General features: G+C 37.4%; 2 protein-coding genes across 2 annotated transcripts in view; one reads left to right on the top strand and one right to left on the bottom strand.

The window, feature by feature from the left end:
- Positions 1–1,438: 1,438 nt before the first annotated feature.
- LOC120631795 (U2 snRNP-associated SURP motif-containing protein) lies at positions 1,439–21,298 on the top strand. Its single transcript, XM_039901478.1, has 17 exons — positions 1,439–1,747; positions 2,430–2,523; positions 2,771–2,957; positions 4,541–4,706; positions 5,450–5,615; positions 6,800–6,963; positions 7,709–7,774; positions 8,338–8,381; positions 9,627–9,847; positions 10,716–10,827; positions 12,185–12,427; positions 15,048–15,234; positions 16,697–16,910; positions 17,840–18,008; positions 18,746–18,926; positions 19,957–20,096; positions 21,026–21,298. The coding sequence occupies exons 1-17, from the start codon at positions 1,673–1,675 to the stop codon at positions 21,258–21,260; spliced, it is 2,664 nt and encodes an 887-aa protein (XP_039757412.1). The 5' UTR covers positions 1,439–1,672; the 3' UTR covers positions 21,261–21,298.
- LOC120631780 (kinesin-like protein KIF21A) overlaps positions 20,548–21,412 on the bottom strand; it is a 99,681-nt gene continuing 98,816 nt past the window's right edge. The window contains exon 30 of the transcript XR_005659065.1: positions 20,548–20,664. The gene's annotated coding sequence lies outside the window, so the exon portion shown is untranslated. The remainder of the gene's footprint in view (positions 20,665–21,412) is intronic.

The following is a 21,412-nucleotide window of genomic DNA, read 5'->3' as shown; positions in this document are numbered from 1 at the left end:
GTGAACAACAAAAATGCGCAAAGTTACACACATTTTTTTTAATTTTACATCGATATCTTTTTGATGTATACTTTTTAAATAAATATGTAATCTATAAATTGGCTGTTTTATTGTATAAAATTAATTTAAAAAACAAGCGAATTAAATAAAAATGGGTTTAAAACTACTTCAAAAATCATTTCTGCTCTTCATTAACATAATTGTTCATTTATAAATACCCTTTTTTATTCCAATTTTAATAAATAAAAAAACTTCGTATTGGCCGCACTATACAACGTGTAAATGAAAGCCGAAATAATACTTAAGAGGCTTTAGATGTACATTATTTGCTGTATCTGAGACTTACCTGTGAAACCGAAACGCTAATAGCTTTTGAATAAACCATTGCCATAGTTTTTACTGAAAGAAATCAGATACAGCCCTAAGATCACATTCAAAAGTAAATAAATGTGCTTCCTTTGATTTAATATTTTAACAGAGTGATTCCTTATGAAATATACTTATGCACCCTTCAACGGTGTTTCCTATTTCCGTTACACGTTGTATATTAGTTGGGTAGACTATATATTATACAGTTCCATTCATCCGACCATTATTCACCTATCATCCAGCTTATCAACTTCCCTTTGTTGGGCACAAAAAGAGTGATTGTGACAAAAAGAGAGAGTGATTTGGAACTTCGGTATCCAAGTTCGCACAGCTTCGATGTAGGTTAAAGGGCGGGTAACAATTATATTAGTATTTTAAATGTTTCTTCCTATTCTCACATCGTAAGTGATGATTCAGTCTAAGACTAGCGGGCTAACTTGTTAGAGGTGCCGTACAAGTTAGTGATACCCTAAACAAAAACTATTCTTTGTCGGACGGGCGGTTATCAATATAATCGCGCCCGAAGGCTACTATAAGATCCACCTGGAAATGTTCAGAAATTATAAAATCGCCCCGCTGGGGATCGAACAAATCGTAATAACCATTAGGATAATAACCGAGACAGTTGAAAGTGTTCTGCGAGAAACTGGGGTGAACAAACAATAAAATCTGTCGCTTATTTTTTACTCTGGTACCGAATCCTGGACCGCATAATCGTAATCGAGCATATATACTGCCCATGTGTATTTTAATATAACGTAACATGATGTTCTTTTTATTTCGAAAATCTATCTGGAAATGGTGAATGCAAGATTGAATCATTATGCGAGTCACATGGATTATCCAGAACACAAAGTATATATAGGTTCATTTTCCCTTGTATTATAATTTCGGAGAATATTACTACATATTCTCAAAAATATCTATGTGAAAAATCATTGTGAGAAATAGTTATATTTTTATCGACAGCACAATAATTAATCTATAGAGAATAATTCTTAATTCAACACTGGCGGTGGTTTGTGACTCTGTGGTCAATACGTCAATATTCTCACTTCACTACAGTGTCTGACGTCTGTTGTTTGTAATGGTTTGTAGGTTATGGTAGGACTTACTTTTCGACTAGAAAACTTATTTGTTTTCCTAGCGTAAAGTACTGAGACTTTTAGTAATTAAATAATAAATACTGAAAGTTTAAAGATAATGTGACCTACGGATTGAAACCAAAAGTTCATATACGAAATGAACGATAATTTGAAGACTATGTGTACTAAGATTTTCTACGTAGAATAACAAAGCAAAAATGAGTTCTAGAAATCTATCGAAGAAGGAGCAGGAAGAGCTTCGTAAGAAAGAAGAAGAAGAAGCCGCTGCTCATGTAAGTTTCGTCAGAGTTTTAAACCGATATGACTAGTCAAGCCCGATTCATGTCAAGATTAACACCAATAGGCTGCAGAACCGGCTCTGTTATTTATAGGCTCTTTGGATAGGCATTGTGTTCATCATCAACATTATCAACACATTATCGGTCCAATACAAGGCACAGACCTCCTCTCAGTATGAGAAGAGTGGATGTTTGTTAACCAAATCCCCAACCACTTGCTAACACCACTTTAAGCATTAGCTTGCTTGTACCATATTATTACTATGAAGCCCACCAATTGGATCCAATGGATAATTAAACTTGTAAGAGTATTAATAGTTATTCATATATAGGATTGGGTTAATAATTTATATAAATGAAGAGGCTGTATGTTGTTTTATCTTTATTTGTCTATAAGGGGACCAATTAAAAAATAACATCAGACATTTGTTTAAAATTTTCCTCCTAATGAATATTAAAGTTTTGCTTAAAGGTAGCAGGTTATTCTATACTGTTAAAATTATTAAAAAAAAAAAACTGACAATGTCACCATCATAAAATTGGAAATAGGGATTTCATAGCTTTCAATTGCTACAAAATATGCAAATACACTCATGAATCCAATAGTGATCCCTGAGTTATAATCCTAAAAAATGCTATGAAATAACAGTAAAGAAAAAATTGATTTTGGTTGCAGGTATTCAAAGAGTTTGTGGAGACATTCCAGGAGGTTCCCAGTACCACATCTAAAGTTTGGGTTAAAGCTGGCACTTATGATGCTGGGGCTAGAAGTAAGTAAATGAAAATATCAAAAAAAAATTTACCATTTGAAGAAAATAATCGAAATAAATTTATTTATTCAGATATTTATTTCACTATAACCCAAAGAGTTTGAATACTTTCCCTTAAAATGTCACGGTATTTGCTTAAAAGTTATACTATAGATTAGAGTGAATAAAGCTTAATATTCATGTTAATACAAACTCCATAATCTGCATTAAGTTTTAGTCCGTCTGATATTTATCATCATTCCAACAGAGGAGGATACATCGGAGAGGGGTAAACTATACAAGCCAATATCACGTCTGGACGAGAAGCGTAGTACAAATGAGGTAGATGCGGTACGCAGCCTGGCGCAGCGCTCGGACGCTGTGCGTGCACGCAATAAGAAGAGCGGAGACAAGAAGAAAAGCAACTTGGAACTCTTCAAGGAGGAATTGAGACAGTTAGTGGTTCATTATAGCCTTGTAGAGGTGCAGATCCGAATACAGTTGCCACCACCCCTCTTCAGAAAATGGGCAGCATCGACAACCATGGGAGACGTTTAGTCCAGTCGTGGCTTTTTATAGCTTATTGATGTTAGCGTGATGTTAGCCGATAGCTATATTCCGGTTGAACTGCGTTTCATGCCCAGCAAACACTTCAGGCACTTCTCACTTTTTGCAGTTATGTGCGTTTTAAGCAATTAAATACAAATGACTTTAATGGTGAAGGGAAACACACCTAGATAAAACCTTTAGAGATCTTAATAATGTTCACTAAGAAGAGTAAAGTCAACCAACTAAACCAATGAGGGCGCGTTTGGAACCCTCGTAGCTTTAGTTTTAAGTTGACGAATTTATTTATCGCCATCAACTCACTCCTATGTCATATTTTACATGTAACTAGCGGACCCAGCGCCATTTCTCGAGCTGATTTGTGAATCTAAACCATCCAGGGTGCAACCCAAACGCATACCAAAAAATTAATTCAAATTGGTCCAGCCGTTTAGGAGGAGTTCAGTGACATACATACGCACACAAGAAATATATATATATATATATATATATATAAAGATGTACGCATCAAAAGTGCCATCTATGTGTCTATTTGAATAAAGAAATGTTTGACTTTGACTTTGACATAATGGCAAGATGCATAGGCTTACAGTCTATAAACCCTTCTAAGAGGTGACCTATGTTTTGTAATGGGCCATTAATGGTTGGATAATTATGCTCAGAGGATCCCATTGCTCCGTAGTGGGCCTTCAATAAACAATAAACTGATCATTTCACTGGAATGCTGCTTATTGGCTAGGTTTGTGTTGTGGCTTATTGTCATTGTTATGTCATTGTCCACAAACTATTAATTGCTAGCTTGTTTGAGAGTAACAAACCTATCATAGCAGAATGAACCTGGAACAATGACCTAGTGCTGTTTCATGATAGACAGTATTCATGTCTATCTTCAGAATGCATAGATAGATGCATATGATTGAAAACAGAAAGTCACACTTTCGAATTTATATTACTATAGCCTAACTAATTTACTTTGTAGCAGGTGATTAGTTTTGCAATGATTTCTATACTCTAATCATCATCAGTCATTTTGACATCCGATTGGCGCAGTGGGCAGCGACCCTGCTTTCTGAGTCCCAAGGTTCGATTCGAGCAGCTGAAAAATGTTTGTGTGATGAACAAAATTGTTATTCAGTGTCTGGGTGTTTATCTGTTTATTATAAGTATCTATGTATTATTATTCATAAAATATTCATCAGTGACAGTGACACAAGCTACGCTTACTTTAGGGCTAGATGGCTATGTGTGTTTTTTCGATAATGTCAAAAAAAAAACATTTCCAGACGTGTTGACGTTTTTACTGTGAGATGGTGATAAAAAAAAATCCCAATCCACCATCCCCTTACAATTATGTAAACATGTTTGTATGAACGCTTCATAAGTATATGAATAAAGAAATTTTGATTTTGAATTTGACGAGCTATCTAATAAAAATACTTTACTTCTACTACTTTTGTTTTTTTTTTGCCAGGATACAAGAGGAGCGCTCAGAGCGTCACAAGTACAAAAATGTCCTGCGCGACCGCGGCGTAGTGGGCCCCGCCGAGCCTGTCATAGACATGCTGCCGGATGTTGGCTCCTACGACACCGGCGACCCCAACACCACCAACCTCTACCTGGGCAACTTGAACCCCAAGGTGAGCAGACCATTCTGCTCTATATATAATTAATGTTTTATTATATCATATAAATTTATGTTATATATATATATTATGTTTTATTTAAGGATAAGATTTTTATATATATACGATTTATGTATATATGTACTAAATACTAGGAAAATTAATTCATCGCCATCTAGATCCAAGGTAAGTCGTGTTATTTCATAAAAATATTCGTCAGTCATCTTCTAAGATGAAGAAGAAAAATATTAATAAATAGTTATAACATACAGATAAACACCCAGACACTGAAAAGTATTAATTTTTTTCACACAGACATTTTTCCACTTGTGGGAATCGAACTCGAAGCATTGGACTCAGAACGCAGGGTCGCTGCCCACTGCGCTAGTCGCGATTTCAATTTTTTTTTTTTTTAATCATTGATGAATGTAAAGCGATGTTGGGTTCAGAACAATAAATATTTATATTTTTTTAAGTGTAATCTAAAATTAGGAGAAAATCAGTACAAATGAAAAAAAAAATTAATAATGTGTAAAATTTTATCCCAGAATTTTAATGAATTGAAGTTTGTTGTAGTAGAAGTTTTGGTTAAAACTAATCAGCCTATGTTACTCTTCGTCGTTCTATTCGTATTTTCTATGTATCTCTTTGCTTAAAAGCGTAAAAGAAGGACAAATAAACGAACACACACTTTCTCATTTACAATATTAGTAAGGATTATAAGGTGAGGGGGTTTTATTGTGTCAGTGTTGTTTCAGATAACGGAGCAGCAGTTAATGGAGATCTTCGGTCGCTACGGTCCGCTGGCCAGCATCAAGATCATGTGGCCGCGGTCGGATGAGGAAAAGGCACGCGGTCGCAACTGCGGGTTTGTGGCCTTCATGTCCAGGAAGGACGGAGAGAGAGCACTGCGTTGTATGAACGGTGAGTTGAATAGTTTATTTTTTATAGTAACAACCAGCGGTCACTCTTCGTACGCGTCCAAGTCAACCGTATAAGATAGACATATGCTGTCGCGGAATTATTTAGAACTTTTATAGGGGAACAACTTTGTCGTACATGATTTTATCTTAACTTTAACCGTTTAAACAACGCACGCAGCGGAAACTCTCAATAATAAAAAAAAACCTTTATTGGTGCATTGCTATGCTCCTATTGATTTTAGCGTGATGATATATAGCCTATAGCCTTCCTAGATAAATGAGATATCCAACACTGAAAGTTTTTTTTAAATCGGACCCTACTGTTCCTGAGATCAGCTTTATATATAATATATATAAAGCTGAAGAGTATATGATTTAAGGCGTACGTGTTAAGCCTCACGTGCAGCGGCGTGCACTTCATACATGCACAAAAGCACTGCCTACCCTAAAATTTATAAATAACTATTATAAGACAGGATTTTTGCCGTTTTATGCCATTTTCTTGCTGTGTGCATACCCTGGTAAGAAACCAAGTGCACGCCACTGCTCATGTGCCTGTTATAACACCGGCAACCACATCCTCCAGAGCTAGCTTGATTTACTTTCAATAAATAAAACTGTAAAATCTAACGGGATACGCTCATATACGGAACAGCCTGTAAATGGCATTTCTTTTGCTTACTTCTTCGAACTACGCAATGTGTTTTGATACTTGTTGTTTCGTATTTTCATAATTTTTATTAGCGTTTTTACCTACACTTGAAGGAATTATCAACAGTCGCTATAAGACTGATGTGAAAGGCATATACTAATTTCGGCATCGACGGTAGGAGAGCCGTAGCTTAATTGGTAAAAGCGCTCAGGCCGCGATTGCCCGAGAGTCGCAGGTTCAAATCCTGTCGGTTCCAAAAATTTTTATATGCATTTTAAATTTATAAAATTGTTGTTTCGTGTTTAGTATTTTAGTACCTAATATGTAGGTAATTTAAGAGGAATGTGCGAAGTAGGCGTACCTTTGCGGAAAACCATCATATATTATGAAAATTAAGCTTAATTTGCTATAATCCGCGAAAAGCCCTCTAGTCTTTTTTTACTCTCTTTTTTGCTATACACTGCTTTTCGCGGAGTATAGCAAATTAAGCTTAATTTTCATAACATGTTTGAATAAATAAAATAACGTAACAGGTAAGGAGGTAATGAGCTACGAGATGAAGTTAGGGTGGGGCAAGGCACTGGTAATTCCGCCCGTGCCCATCTACATACCACCAGCGTTACAGCAACCCTGCAAACCGCCGCCGCCCTCGGGGCTTCCCTTCAACGCGCAGCCGCCCAAACACCTCGCCAACAAGGTACCTGACACAATACTGATGCACGCGTTAAAAAGGGCCCTTAACACAGAGTAACATAGACACAACTGGATTTACTCACTCAACAATTATTAATTGTAAAGTCAACATCTCCCGAGGATGCTCCGGTTTCGGAGCGAAACGTGTCAAGAGGGTACATTGCCGAGGATCTGTTTGGTGTGGAGTATACGGATTGAAATAATTATAATTTACACCATACAGATTCTCCTGCATTTCGCGGAGTATAGCAAATTAAGCTTAATTTTCACAGATTAACTTTTTAAAATTATATAAACAATAATATTCCAATTACGTAAATAAGTGTACTTTCTTATAGTATCCGACTATATTATAACACACACTTTCATTAAACCGAGGAAACGTCTCAATCTGATGCCTAGATGAAAAAAACAATCACCAACTCTTAGATCACATCGATTCGCCGAGAGGAACGTTTTTAGCATTGAGTTAAGAACACACATGATCCTCATTCAGCTGTTATTGCACGCAGTGCATTGTGTCCAAAAACAGCAAAAACACCCCACGCAGTCTCATTTTACACCCGCGGAATGTTGCTAGCTCCAACTTTTTCCCATTTTTACATTTTATGGTGAACGTGAATTCATAAAAATATTCATCAGTCATCTTAGTACCCATAACACAGGCTACGCTTACTTTGGGGCTAGATGGCGATGTGTGTATTGTCGTAGTATATCTATTTATTATTATTTTTTAATATTTCTCGTAGATACCAAGAATGAGGTCTGGGGAGTATCAGCCGAGCGATCCTGAAGACTTGCAGATTTATGAACAGGTAAATGTGCTTAGTTTACGATCATCAGCCTAATTCTTGGGCACATACATAATCGTGTTTCCAAGTCCTACTCGCAATCGTGTAATAGTTTTGGTTTCGAAACGATTAGATTAATTAATTCGGTGTGTTTTTGATTTTTTTAAACATTTGTTTTTTAAGTTATGCTTCTTTTGGGCGCGTTGCGGAAAAATGATGAGAGTACATTTTTACGATGTGCGCGCACACCGTCACAAAAAACCGACACCCTGAAGTTAGCGATAGTCAAAAAAGTATAAGTAAGGACATCTATGTATGTGTGCGTGAGAACTGACAACTGTATTCACGATATGTATTTATTTGTGTTAGTAACTAGATAATGCGTTATAACATAACTTTCAATGTAGAACATACCTTTTTATATTGTTAGTGTCGTTTTTTCTATAAACGTAGAATAAGGAGAAAGATAAAATTTTTGAAAAGATTTTTATCTTGTTACGCCAAAGAAGTATAACTTCTAACGCGTATACATAAGTACACACACGTTTTTTTTATTAATTTTTAAAACTGTTCTTATTGTTTTACAGATATTATCACAGTCCATAGTCAGGGTTGTGTTACCACTAGAGAGGTACGTGGGCATTGCAAACTTAATTAGATATTGGATACAAGCAGGCGTTACTTCGCGGAATTCCATTATATAGCTTATTTTCATAAAACTTAAATAGGTGTTTGCAAAAACTATTTGTTTACTGTAGGTAGCTGAATTCTTTTATATTACAGAACGATGTTTCGGAATTATCATCATCATATCAACCCATTACCGACCCACTACAAAGTCTCCTCCCACACTGAGAAGGGGTTGAGGCCGCAGTTTACCACACTGGCCCAGTGCCGATTGGTGGTCTGAAAACATGAACTAAAAACGACTAATGAAATTCAAAACAATCACATTATTTATAAGACTTGAAAAGAAGTGGGGTTGACATTTCGTTTCGTCTGTCTTGTGGTCGGTCTGATTGTCCGACCTATGTTTTGCATATACAAGGCCTATATAGTATGACTAGCGACTTAGTCCAAGTATAAGTCAACCTTAAAAGGTAGACATATGTTGTCGCGGACTTTTTTTTACTTTTAAATGGGGCTAACTTTATCATACATAAGTTTATCGAAACTTGAACAGTTTACGCAGCGCACGCAGAAAATTTGAAATATTCTTCATTGGTGCTATGCACCTATATTAATATTCCTCGATAAATGGGCTACTGACACTGAAATATTTTTTTCAATTCGGAACGGTTGTTCCTGATATCATCGCGTTCAAGTAAACAAACAAACAAAATAACGGCCGATTGGCGCAGTTTGCAGAGACCCTGCTTTCTAAATCCAAGGCCGTGGGTTCGATTCCCATAACTGGAAAATGTTTGTGTGATGAGCATTAATGTTTTTCGTGTCTGGGTGTACATATGTATGTTATAAGTATTTATGTATATTATTCATAAAAATATTCATCAGTCATCTCAGTACCCATAACACAAGCTACGCTTGCTTTGGGACTAGGTGGCGATGTGTGCGTTGTCGTAGTATATAAATTATTTATTTCTTTATTTCTATCATTTATTATTTTCCTTTTTTTTTAAATTATTAACAATGAATAAATTAAAAAACACTATTGAAAATTTATAAAAAAAATATCCGCTTGCGGGGCTTTTGAATGCCCAAGCAACCTAGATACAGTGCAATCAAGATATAACGAATCTGAAGGGAACAAGTAAATATTCATTATTAAGATTTATTAATTTATTTTTTATTTAACTTATTTCTTAATTTATCTTGAAATTCATGTTTTATCCTTGTTCATTTTGGACTCCACTAGGAATATAATAATGCTGATCCACCGCATGGTTGAGTTCGTGATCCGCGAGGGGCCGATGTTCGAGGCGATCATAATGAATAAGGAGATGAACAACCCGTTCTTCCGGTTCCTGTTCGAGAACCAGTCGCCCGCGCATATCTACTACCGCTGGAAACTGTACTCCATGCTGCAGGGGGATTCCCCTAAACAGTGGTCATTGGAAGACTTCAGGATGTTCAAAGGTATGAGTACCATTTTTTTTTTGTATACAAATACAGTGCAATCAAGATATAACGAATCTGAAGGGAACAAGTAAATATTCATTATTAAGATTTGTTAAAATAAATAGTTTTATTCGCCTCAACAAGGTTTTTTGGGTTGATAAAATTCGTATTTAATACTTGAAATTAATTTATGCAAGAAATGTTTGTAATGTAAAGGTATACTTTACTCTGACTTTTAAGGAAAATTCTAGGGGATTACGAAAAATTTGTGATATGGAGAAAGTCGTTATATTGAGATACTTTATATTAAGGTTCAACTGTAATTATTACTAACTTGATAGATTTCAAAAGTCTTTGGGAACAGTATTGAAAACAATCGGGGATACGTGCCGGAGGCTATGAGGTCTTAACCATTAGGCTATCAGATCTTAACCATTAGGTCTTAGCCACTAGGCTATCAGTCCTAACTATTAGGTTATCTAGTTTTGACCACTAGGCTATCAGTCCTAACCATTAGGCTATCAGGTTTTAGTTAATAGGCTATAAGACCTAACTATTAGGCTATCGAGTTTTATCCAAAAGGCTATCAGTCCTAACCATTATGCTATCAGGTTTTAGTCACTAGGCTATCAGTCCTAACCATTGGGCTATCAGGTCTTAACCATTAGGCTATCAGATCTTAACCATTAGGCTATCAGGTCTTAGCCAATAGGCTATAAGTCCTAACCATTAGGCTATCGGGTCTTAACCTAGGCTACCAGTCCTAACCATTAGGCTATCAGGTCTTAACCATTAGGCTACCAGTCCTTACCATTAGGCTATCAGGTCTTTTACTACTAGGTTATCATAGTTGATATAGTGGCTTAGTGTGATACGATATTTGCAGGCGGATCGGTATGGCGTCCGCCGGTAATGAACCTTTACACCGCGGGGATGCCCGACGAGTTAGTGGAGGAAGACGACGCCAAGGAGAACATACGAGGGACACTCTCTATCAAGTACGCCGCTCCTTTTTATTACCTCGAATAGTGTTGTTGCAGCATTTGATACCTTTATTTATAGGCTTGCCGTGTGGTGACGGCAGATCAAAATACAGTTGTCGCCACCCCTCCTCTTCCAACAGGTGTCGTACGAAGCGACAAAGGGAAAAATAACACAGAACGGGCTGCAGCGTCCTCCATGCTACTACTACCATCTACAACGATTTGGTAGAGACCTTTAGTCCAACATTGGACAGTTATAGGCTATTGATGATTTATATATGTGTATTCTTTACGCGCTCAATATAAAGACTTAATAAAATCTTCAACAGCCAATACATAATTATAAAACTACTAGCTTCAGCCCGCGACTTCGTCTGCGTTGACTTCAGAAATAGGTCTAAAACTTCGCTCGATAACTATTTTTAATCCTACTACGGGAACTATTTGAGAGATCGGTATAGAAAATACACGTCCTTTTCCTTTTGCATAGGTGACATGCGTACCAAATTTCAAAGCTGTCCTCGGTTTAGCTCATAAATAATTTTCAATTTTCCCTAGGGAACTACTTAAGGACTGGGATAAAAGGTAGCCTATGTTCTTTTCCATGTCAAAGGCTACATTCATGCCAAATTTCATTCAAATCCGTTCGTTCATATATCCGTATATATATATATATATATATATTTATAAGTAAAATGTTATGATTTAACTAAATAAACATGTACCATAGTATATATTGCCTCTATATAGAATGCCTTGCCTCTTGAAATCCGAGAGACACAGTCGATAAGCATCTTCGAAAAACTTGTTAAAGATCATTTTTTGTCTGAATTTTTGAATTTTGAATTAGTATGTATATATAATATTGTGTAGAAGTCTATTATATATATATATAGTATTTTTGTATATATTTATATGCACCACCTACCTCTCGTCTTGAGCAGTGTTTTACGTAGCGATAAGGCCGCCTAATTTTATACATCGTGTAAACTAGTTTTATTTTTATTTTTTCTATTATTTTTATGTGGTGTACAATAAAAATGTATTCATTCATTAATACATATTAAACAACCCATAAAATATAATATATATCCGGTGTTGTTTTTTTTCACAAATCTCACAGCTTATAAACAATGAATGCGATAACTGCACAAAGGCGTGCATTCTCAGACGATATTTTTCATATGTATGACACAGACTTCGTAATGTATCGTAACTGACCTTCCCGTCCGCCCCATACAACTTGAAGTAAATCTACGAATTTAAAAGTAATGCTATCCTAGTACAATGTTCTCGGAGGAGAAGGATAGTATTATTATTTAAACTGTGAAATCAAGTCGTAGGACGCTTTCGTAATTTGTTTGGTATTCAGTCAGCGAGACCGTCTCGAAGAAATCATCCGTTCGCTACAGCCGTCTCGGCGCAGCGTGGGCGAGGCGATGGCGTGGTGCCTCGAGCACGCCGAGGCGGCGGGCGAGGTGGCGGCCTGTCTCGCCGAGTCACTGGCCCAACCCTCCACCGCAGCGCCTCGCAAAGTGGCGCGGCTTTACCTACTGTCCGACATCCTGCACAACGCTGGGGCGAAGCTGACCAATGCGAGCGCGTATCGTGGCGCGTGAGTATCCTTATACTTGCTCCAGTAGTCAATTTCTTTTTTTCAGTTTCTTTTTCATATTCAAGTAAGGAGCGTTTGTGAATAAATACCAATTGTTTTACTAAGCCATTTTATGTTATTGCTTATAGAAGAGCAAAGAATAGATCGAACCATTCCCACTCACAAGTTGCTCCATAATTCCTCAGTCTCTGAAATGTGTGCAATGATGAATTACTGTTGTGTTTAAAAGTCAAAGTCAAAGTCAAAAATATCTTTATTCAAGTAGGCCCACAGGTGGCACTTTTGATGCGTACATAAGAACCACACGGTAGTGAGATGATGGCGATAACCACATTCGTAAACTTAAAACTAAAGCTACGAGGGTTCCAAACGCGTCCTGGTCTAAGAAGAAGCCCACAACAAACTTAGCCGGGTGTTTTTTTTTTTTTTTGTTATCACCATCTCACAATGTCATTTTAAATTATTAGAAGAGCAACCGGGTTAAAGCAATAATTTACACCCAAGCTTTTTTATCGTTTACGTAGTCCTTTATACTATAATAGGACTTTTCTATAAGCTTACGTTTAATACAAACTTTGAACTTTTTAAGAGACATCTCCAAGATGACAATTGGTAGTTTATTGTAGAATTGTATGCAATTTCCTTTAAACGAATTATGAATTTTATGTAACCTAGTATATTGCACTGTAAGTTTATTCTTACTTCTAATGTTTAAAATATTGCAGTCACATTTTTTCTTAAATTTAGAAATGTTTTTATGAACGTACATTAAATTTTCAAATATGTACTGACACTGTCATTATTTTAAAATCTTTAAATTTATCTCTCAATGACTCTCTCGGACCCATTTTGTAGATAGAACGAACAGCCCTCTTCTGCAGCACGAAAATAGTGCTAATATCAGCAGCATTGCCCCAAAGTAAAATTCCATATGACATAATGCTGTGAAAGTAACTAAAATATACCAGTCTCGCAGTTTCTACGTCGGTCATATGGCGTATCTTCTTTATCGCATAGGCAGCAGAACTAAGCCTGTTCGATAAATTATTTACATGAGGGCCCCATTGAAGTTTAGAATCTAACGTTATTCCTAGAAAAACTGTCGTATCCTCCAGTTTCAGTTCCTCATTATTAAGTAGTACAGTGGTTTTCACGTGTTTAACATTAGGTAAAGTGAATTTTATACACTTGGTTTTTTTTTCGTTAAGAACCAAATTATTAGCTTCAAACCACTGTACCACTTTAGCGAGAGAGTTGTTTACGTCGTCAAAAGCTAGTTCACGTCGATTTATTTTAAAAGTCAGTGATGTATCATCGGCAAACAGAACTATCCCGTGTTTATCCTTGGCAAGGTAAGGAAGATCATTAATGTAAATAAGGAACAGAAATGGTCCTAATATAGACCCCTGTGGGACACCTATTTTCATAACTGATCCGTTAGACCGTTTTCCATTCACGTCGACTTTCTGAATTCTATCGCGTAGATAGTTACTCATTAAGTCTAGAGTCTAGAGTCTTTATACAACGTGTAACGGAATTACGAAATACTGTTCAAGGTTTCATGCCTATATTTCATAAGGAATCACCATGTAAAAATATTAAATCAAAAGAAGCATATTAATTTTTCCATACAAACTAATTCAAAACATTATAAGTGTTTACTTTTGACAACCCTATTGAAGATAGAGGACCGAAACGCGCATAGTACCTACGCAAAAAAGCGACAGGAGTCACTTGATTTTAATTTTGCATGTGATGTTAGGGCTGTATCCGATTTCTTTCAGTAAAAACTATGCCAGTGTTTTACTCAAAACTATTAAAGTTTCGGTTTCACAGATAAGTCTCAGAGACAGTTAATTGTGTACCTCTAAAGCTTTTGAAGTATTATTTCGGTTTTATTATATTATTTCGGTTAGTATTTCAGATGTTAAAATTTGAATTAAACTGATAAAAGCATATTTAGATATAGCTGTAGATGCAGGTACAATAAATAGATCATCTTATCAGCCATTACCGGGCGTAGTCCACCACGCTGGCCCTTTGAAAACATGGAGAACTCTCAGCTATGCAGGTTTCCACACGATGTTTTCCTTCACCGCTTGAAGCAAGTGATATTTTTAATGTTTAAAACGCACATAACTTAAAAAAGTTAGAGATGCGTTCCCATGTACATGAATGTTTTTCAGTGTGTGGGTATTTATCTGTATATTATAAGTATTTATGTGTAGTATATTCATCAGCTATCTTATTTATTTATTTATTCACTTTATTTGTACACCACAAATAGGAAAAAAAAACAATGGACTCAAAAAAAATAAACTTAAAAAGTAGGAGGATACAAAGGGCGGCCTCATTGCTTTAGTAGCAATCTCTTCCAGGCAACCTTAGGATTAGGAAAACCAAGGGAAACCGATTGGTGGGATGTATTATTATTAATATATACATACTTACGAATTACACACTAATACTTATCAAGATTACACACATAAAATACTAATGATAATAAATATAAAAAATAATAAACTAATATATACTAAAACATACTTAAAAGTTAGTGCCCATAACATTAGCTACGCTTACTTTAGGGCTAGCGATGTGAGTTATATGAACTCACTTCCAGATTCCAGTCCCGCTTGGTGGAGATAATGCGCAACTGCCACGTGGCGTGGTCGCAGATGTCGTCCCGCATGCAGCAGGAGGGCTTCCGGGCGCGGGTCACGCGCATCCTGCAGGCGTGGGCCGACTGGGCCGTGTACCCCACGGACTTCCTGCTGCACGTCAACGACGTGTTCCTGGGCCAGGAGAAGGTGGGTGAACCGCGGCTGGCATCACGTGCGAACGTCGTTTTTTGTTTCAGGACCATCGAGCCGATTCTGTGTCTCAGTTGACAACAAATTCAGCAATCCACATAGTGTCTAAGTGTTTATGTATATCTATCTATCTATCTATATTTATATAAAAGAGAAAGTGTGTGGGTATGTTTCATATAGGCTCCGAATTCAATGAAACTTTCAGGGAATCTCCGGATTGACCTGGCGAGTAATCCTGTAAAGTTTGGTGACGATCGGAGCAATCCTATTTTTGAACTGTCAAACTGTCAAATACAGCTTTTATTTACTATGATGATGTTCTATTGTTGGGTGTACATGGGTGTAGATAATGATCTTCACCCGCTCGAGAAGAGAATAGAAGAGAATTAATACGGAGAGAAATAAATGATTTAATATATTATGAGACTTAAATTAAAAATTTAATGATGTAAGATTACTGTTTCAATAAAATAAAGCAAAACCTAGTCCGGCGAAGCCTGCTGGGTACGCTAGTTATTCATAAAAAATCCAATCTAGGAAACCATAACACAAGCTACGTTTACTTTGGGACTGGATGGCGATGTGCGTATTGTTATTTTTTATATTAATAGCGGGCAAACGAGTGGGTCACCTGATGTTAAGTGCCCATAAAAATTTGCAACACCAGAGGAGCCACCGATGCGTTGCCAGATTTTAAGGAGTTTGTTTATCCGCCCCTTGAATAACCCTAAATTGTATTATCAAGGAAACATGTCAGATGGGAGATTGTTCCATAGTTTGCAAGTGCGGCGGTAGAAATGATCTGGTATTGCGAATAGTAGAAGAATACCAGGCATCCAGATGATGAGGTAGTTTAATTCTACGGCGTGAGGTGCGATCAGAGAACAAGAAAGGCGGTATCAATGCAAACAACTCTTCAGAACACTCTCCATTGTATATGTATATTTTGTACTATTTGATAACACCGTGTGTTATCTTTGCATCGTCTAGAGTCTTATACAATACTGAAGTATCGAAATGCACTCGTATTTATATCAAAATACACCAACACAATGTTATGAAAATTGGTGAAAATCGGATTGTGAATCAAATATAATTTTAATTATTTCTAGAAAACTTAATTAATAAAATCTATTTTTTTTTATAAATAAATAAATATAAATATACTACGACAATACACACATCGCCACCTAGCCCCAAAGTAAGCGTAGCTTGTGTTATGGGTAATAAGATGACTGATGAATATCTTTATGAATAATATACATAAATAATTCGAATATACATATAAACACGGGAATCGAACCCACGGCCTTCGGCTCAGAAAGCAAGGTCGCTGCAAACTGCGCCAATCGGCCGTCAATTCAATAAAATTGGTACAGCAGTTTATGCGTGTAACAGCAACCATCCATCCTTCCTTACAACCTTTCGCATTTATAATATTAGTACGACTATTGCGCAGGAGGGTGACAGCCGAATGTTGAGCGCGGACGCTGATGCGGGGGCGGAGGGCGAGGGCGACGGGGCCGCCTCTCCGGCCGGCTCCACGGCGTCGGGGGCTTCGGGCGGCTCGGGGGGCTCCGGCCCGTTGGACGGCGCGGCGCTCCGGCGCCTGGCCGAGCAACGCCCCGCGCACCAGGCGATCCTCGAGACCAGCGACATTGATGGAATACCTAGTAAGCGACTTCTTCAGGCGCGACTCAGATTACTGACGGAAGTTACGCTTACGTCAGACGTCTGCCCAGTTTCCGCTATTTAAAAATATTAATTTGGATTGGCAGTAAGTACGAGTATATGACATATACTTCACGCTTCTTGACTTACACGCCAGCTAGCGGCAAGTATCATAATCAATAGGGATTATTTATTTCCAATATTTTCAAAATGATCAATTGTGCAAAGTAAATAAAAATTCAACTGTTTAAAAAAAAATTAAATTGCAAAGATTTTAGATCTCAATCTCTAACTATACTTGTTTTTTTATTACTTTTATAATAAATAAGTCAATTTTCTACTCTCAATTACTCTATTTAACAAATGAAAATATTTATAAAATGTGTTATATTTATGAATTTTATAGGAACATTTTACTCTTTCATCAATAAATAATGATTAAAAGTTCGATCGCGTAAAGGTTACACGCACATACTTTTTTAAAATCCTCTGTATGTTTAAAAAAAAATCAAATTTCATTTATTTATTACCAAAACCAAATAATACTTTATAAGATTTCTTATTCTCAATATATCAATCATACATATATAAAGTTATAAATAACCTGTCATAACTGTATTATATTGTTTCTCCTGGTGGGAGGCTTCGGCCGTGGCTAGTTACTACCCTACCGACAAAGACATGCCGCTAAGCGATTTAGCGTTTCGGTATGATGTCGCGTAGAAACAGGAGTCGAGTCGAGTCGTCCAGTGTGCTCAGGAGCTATTCGATTTGGTCAAACCATCTCCTTGCTTAACTTAACTTTGCTCAGGCTTAACAGTTTCTGAGTTTTTGTGATTACTCAGTCAGAGGTATATCCCTTTTAAACAAAATAATATTTTATCAGTCATATAAATACATTTATTATAGGATACCAAAAATATTGTTACAGTGGACGAAGACATAGACGGCGTACCGCTGGAAGGGGAAGCAGAAGGCGATGTGGAGGGCGGCGAGCGAAGCGTCGCGGGCTTCGTGCCCTCACGCTGGGAGAGTGTGGAGCCCGCCATGCCGGTGACGGAAGCGGTGAGGGAACCGACGCCACCGCCGCCGCCTGAAGGGTAAAAAGATTTTCATTCATTCATGTTTCTCAAATCATGTTTTATCATATAATGTGATTATTGGATTAAACCATTGTTTTCGACCAAACTACACAGTTTGAACTGTTAAAATAAACATTTAACTCCCATATTAATATTAAAGCCCTTAATTTAGGGAAAAAAAACCTGTGAAAACTTCCCTTTCACAGGTGTTTTTTTTTTCGTTTTTACGCACATTGTGCGTCGCCACGCCTGCAGCCAGTCTGACCCGCAGCATTTGATTTCACATCAAAAATGGAATATTGCAGTGTATAATGAGCGTTAACAATAATTCATGCATTTTTGATCATTTATGTGCGGTGCGGAGTTTTTTTTTTTTTTTTTTCACTACCAGTAACTGCAATCTCACCTGCTCATAAGTCATTATGCAGTCTAAGATGGTAACAAGCTAACCTGTTAGCGTTATAGCGGTTATATTAAAACGAATCGGTTTGTACGCGACATCGCACCGGAACACTAAATCGCTTAGCGGGACAGATGATGCTGATGATGATGATGCCTCCCACCAGCCCAGTTCAGAGAGAATTGAGAAATTATTAATTCCCAAAATGCCCCTGCTGTGCCATGAGGGTCGCCAATATAAATGATAAGTTCCACCATTAATGATTTATCTTTTCGCGGATTAGCAAATTAAGCTTTATGTTTAATGTATTTCATGGAATTCCGCATAGTAACGCCTATCCAATGTTATATTGCAGTGTGGTAGAGTCTCCGCGCAGTCGCAACGCAGAGGCGACACTGCGGAGAGAGACTCTGCGGGACATCGAGGTGCGCGTGTTGAAGTACGCGGACGAGCTGGAGGCGGGCGCGCGCGCACTTCGGCCCGGGCTCGCTGCGCACGCGCAGATACAGCACTACCGGCGGAAACTCATCAAAAAGGTGCGCTGTACACTGAAGTGCGAGTGTTTTTTTTTATATCTTGCCACTATCATGCTTCATGTTACCATCAAGCAAAATTTTGCCCGCAATGTGGAAGACGTATGAAAAAAAAAATTAAGTTATCTTTGAGCAAACAGACAGCCGGTTGACGCAGTGGGCAGGGATCCTGCTTTCTGCGTCCAAGGCCGTGGGTTCGATTCCCACAACTGGAAAAAAATGTCATCCACTGTAATGATGAACATGAATGTTTTTCAGTGTCTGGTTTATTATCTGTATATTATAAATGTTTATATGTTTTATATTAATAAAAATATTCATCAGCTATTTTAGTACCCATAACACAAGCTAGGCTTAACTGGCGATGTGTATATTGTGTATTGTCGTACATATAGAGTATATATAACTTTTTTCACACCTTATACTAGAGCAGTGAGTAAATTTTGATACATAATTGTAAATTATTGATAACAATTAATAATTATAACGTAAAAATTGTCTTCCAGAATTTAATGATAAATATAGGTTTGTTTTTCTGGGATAAAAATGAGCCTATTTTACTCTCCACAATTTCAAAAGTTAATGCCAAAACGATTGGTTGCTTAGTTAGGGCACAAAATAAGGACAAACAGACAAACACACTTCCGCATTTCTAATATTAGTATTGACCTTTTATGTATGTAGCGTTATAGTATGTAGTTTAATAAATTATTTGATGTATTATTTATAATATAAAATTTATAACATTTAGTTTAGTTTGCAATAATGTTTTATTGCCGCACCAACACGTTCCTTATAAGAACTTCTTTCGCCAAAGGTTGTCTAGGAGAGATCGCTGTAGCGATAAGACCGCCTTTGCACACCAAAGCTATTTTTTTTTTTATTATTTTATAATGTGTTTCTCTTTGTATTTTGTTTTTGTGTGTGCAATAAACCATTTAATAATAATAATAATCTTAATATGTAGTTCATTGTATATCATGGAATTTCACACTGTAACGCCTGCTTTTATTTGAACTTCTCATTGTTTCAGGCGCTCCGTGAAGCGAAAGAGGCGGAAGAGGCAGTGTCCCCGCCTGTCATAGAAGAAGACGCGTTCTCGACGACTTCCAAGAAGTCGAAGAAATCCCGCGAGCCCACGCTGTCGCCTCCGCCCAAACGCTCCCGGCACGGGTATGTATACGTACACGATAATAACAGCTTCTGTTATGGTAGTTCCATTTATTCGTTTTTTTAACTTCAATAAAAGTTAGTCCTTGACTGCGATCTCACCTGGAGGTGCAGTCTAAGATGGTAGTGATGATGCAGTCTAAGATGGTAGCGGAATAACCTCCTTTGGGGGGGGGGGGGGGAAGGGGGGGGCTGGATTATAATCACCCCATTTTTTTTTTCCTTTTTTTAGTATTTTACATTTTTTTAATTATTTTAAATTTTCTTTAGCTGCATTAAAACAAAAGAAACAAACTTACTATGCACCCAGCGGATTTTCGCATCGATAAGGCACAATTGTATACACATGCCAAACAGTGCTTAGTTTATATTACAGTAAGGAGTTTATTGTTAGTTTTGCGAACGGGTTATGTGGGATTTTAACTCACTGAAACGGTGGCCATCCTTGGCACCTTTTTTGAAGGCTCCGGGATCTCCTAAGACCGCACCGCCTCTCTTGTACAGCGCATGTAGAGCTCGTTCCGGTAGAACATGTGCCTCGCTATGGGCTACGGCAAGCTGCTGTCCTCCCCTTGTAAATTTATGTTAAACGTCAAGAGCCCCGATAATGTCCGACAGTTATATTAAATCCATCGGTTTTTACACGTCATCGTACCGGAACGGGTAATTGACAAAGGCGTTTACAAAACAATTAGGCCGAAGCTTTCTAACATACCAGCTACAATGAAGATAATTGTAAATGCCCAAATTGCACTTATCCATTTAACCCGGGACCTCCCAAAGTACATGACATGACATAAGAACACATTGCACAACACAGTTCTAGGGCGGTCGACAAAAGTAATCTAAATATTAAATAATGTTGACGATATTGTTATTTGTCTCATTAATCCCACGCTACTATCAATAAATGAAAAATCATTTGTGTACAGGGACCGCAAATCAAGATCCCGCTCAAGATCGCGAGAGAGAGAAAGAGAACGCGAACGAGAGAGGGAGAGAGACAGAGAACGCGAACGGGAAAGAGACAGGGAGCGCGACAGGGAAAGAGACAGGGAACGTGACCGCGAGAGAGAACGGGACAGAGATAGAGAAAGGCGGAGAAGGTCCCCCGTCACGCCCCCACACCACAGAAAACACGCCAAGCACGCCAAATATAAGTACTGACACTGTGTAGCAATTTTGTATTATAAAATTTAAGGCCATGTTTTTTTTTATTTTGATGCCTATACATCGATGGAATCTCCTTGGTGATATTAACATCTTAGGGGTCCGTAATGATAAAAGGTAAATTGTGATATAACCACAGAATAAAAACC

The sequence above is a fragment of the Pararge aegeria genome, chromosome 2 (genome assembly GCF_905163445.1).
Source record: "Pararge aegeria chromosome 2, ilParAegt1.1, whole genome shotgun sequence".
Classification (NCBI taxonomy): Eukaryota; Metazoa; Arthropoda; class Insecta; order Lepidoptera; family Nymphalidae; genus Pararge; species Pararge aegeria.
Note: the sequence above shows the minus strand (reverse complement) of the source record. Positions and strands in the feature narration are given on the sequence as shown.

What these genes read in the sequence shown, in the direction of transcription:
- LOC120631795 (XM_039901478.1), top strand. Translation starts at nt 1,673, where the DNA reads ATGAGTTCTAGAAATCTATCGAAGAAGGAGCAGGAAGAGCTTCGTAAG. An exon ending in GCGAGCGCGTATCGTGGCGC is followed by an intron (nt 12,428 to 15,047) that starts GTGAGTATCCTT and finishes ACTCACTTCCAG; the next exon opens with ATTCCAGTCCCGCTTGGTGG. An exon ending in TGTTCCTGGGCCAGGAGAAG is followed by an intron (nt 15,235 to 16,696) that starts GTGGGTGAACCG and finishes ACTATTGCGCAG; the next exon opens with GAGGGTGACAGCCGAATGTT.